This window comes from Seriola lalandi, unplaced genomic scaffold, assembly GCF_002814215.2.
Source record: "Seriola lalandi dorsalis isolate HSWRI2012SDOR001 ecotype SW California unplaced genomic scaffold, Sedor1 jcf7180002049824, whole genome shotgun sequence".
Taxonomy (NCBI): Eukaryota; Metazoa; Chordata; class Actinopteri; order Carangiformes; family Carangidae; genus Seriola; species Seriola lalandi.
The window spans coordinates 1,986-3,712 of NW_019520377.1; the positions used below are offsets into that span (position 1 = coordinate 1,986).

The 1,727-nt window shown below is 44.5% G+C and overlaps 1 protein-coding gene across 1 annotated transcript in view; it reads right to left on the reverse strand.

Annotated features, from left to right (window-relative positions):
* The window catches only part of LOC111649018 (cadherin EGF LAG seven-pass G-type receptor 2-like), a gene marked incomplete at its 3' end in the record, with an annotated part of 34,192 nt that overhangs the window by 1,061 nt on the left and 31,404 nt on the right, over window positions 1-1,727 (reverse strand). The window contains exon 8 of the mRNA XM_023398757.2: window positions 434-597. Coding sequence (XP_023254525.2) covers window positions 434-597 — 164 coding nt within the window. The remainder of the gene's footprint in view (window positions 1-433; window positions 598-1,727) is intronic.

Below are 1,727 nucleotides of genomic sequence, written 5' to 3' on the forward strand. Positions count from 1 at the left end.
GTCCCTGACAACCTCTGTGTCTCGTTTACACACTCGTTAGCAACAGAGACGCGAAAGCTTCAGGAATCTGGACTGGAGTATTTACTGACTGATTTTATGTTGGAGAATTAAAGGTGAAAATGTCTTGAGCTTGTTTTGAACACAGACCTGATTTCAGTCATCAACCAAAACACATTCAACAAACCAGAGACTTCAGGACCAGGGAACAGGAAGTGACAACACGATAAATGATTTCCTGGTTTTAGGATCATTCCTGCAGAACTTTGTTGAACCTTCATCAGTGAAAATCAAATTTCAGGTCTATACACCTGAAGAACCTGCTTCAATGTTTACTACAGCTTTTGGGAAGTGAATAAATGGTTTACAGGACACTCAGAGATGCTTCCATTAATTACATTCATTGGTATCTGTTCATGTGTTTCTGTGCGCTGACCGGGAATTGTTCCATTGTTCGCGATGAATCCGGCCAAGTCCAGCGGCTTGCTGTCGATGTGCAGATCCTTCATGCAGCCGATAAATTCCCTGGTGCCAAACGGGAAGTTGTCCGGTACGTTGGGAACTCCGCCCAGAAACAATGGACCAGTCAGGTCCAGAGACCTGAGGGAGCAGGAGATAAGGAGGAAGAGGAGGGAATAAGGGAATAAGGAAGGAGTGGAGGATTATCCCTCAGTGACGGAGGGGAGGAGGGAGGAAGAGAGGAAAGGAAAAACATGAAAAGAGGAAATGAGAGAGGCAAAGGGATTAAACAGACCCAGAGATTAAATGTGTCATCAGGGGTAGATGTCAAGAGGAACAAGAATCAGAGTATAATAGTGGGTGTTGACAGGAAACAAGATGATGATGATGATGATGATGATGATGATGATGATGATATTGTTGAGGGTAAAACCAGAAACAGCAGGAGAAAAGAGAAATTGAAAAGATGAGAGAGAAGAGGAGACAGACGGAGACACAGATGAATAAACAGATTAAATAGGAGTTACGGCAGATATCAGGGGAGAGGAGGTGAAGGTGGATGACAAGACGGAGGGAGAAGCAGCGAGGAGGTGGATGTTAGGGGACGTCAACAAATAGCAGAGGAGAAAAAAACAGCGACAGGAAAAGGGAGATGTGGAGGCAGATGAACAAACAAGAGATTAACTATGAGTTACAGCAAATATCAAGAGAGAGCGTAAAGGCGGATGACAAGACAGATGGAAGACGAGTACAGAGATGGGAAAACAGGGAATATGAGGAAGATGTAGGAGACAGAAAATAACAGCTATGGGACTGTAAGAGCGGGAAAAGATGAACACACAGAAACTGTCAGTATTATCTTTTCTTTTTTTCCCTCCAGTGCGAGTTGAGGTTTTTCGTTTTTGTGTGTGGAGCCAATAAACGCCAGAGGAATACGAACTGAAGGAAGCTAAAGAGACAAAAGGCGCTCGAGTCAAACAAACAAGAGATTAAGTGAGTTACAGCAAATATCAACAGAGAGCGTCATTAGAGGAGGATGTGGAGACGGAGAGAGAGACAGAGAGAGAGAGAGGGGAGGTCGAGCTGCTAATGGAGAAGGAACAGAAGAAGAAGAAGAAGAAGAAGAAGAGTGTTGAAGCTTTAGTCTTTGGCCTTCCTCTTTGATCCGTCTCCTCTTCTCTCAGCTTCACTTAGCGCTGACACAACACAGCTCACACATCAGCACCATGACAGGCTGCCTTCAGTGTGTGTGTGTGTGTGTGTGTGTGTGT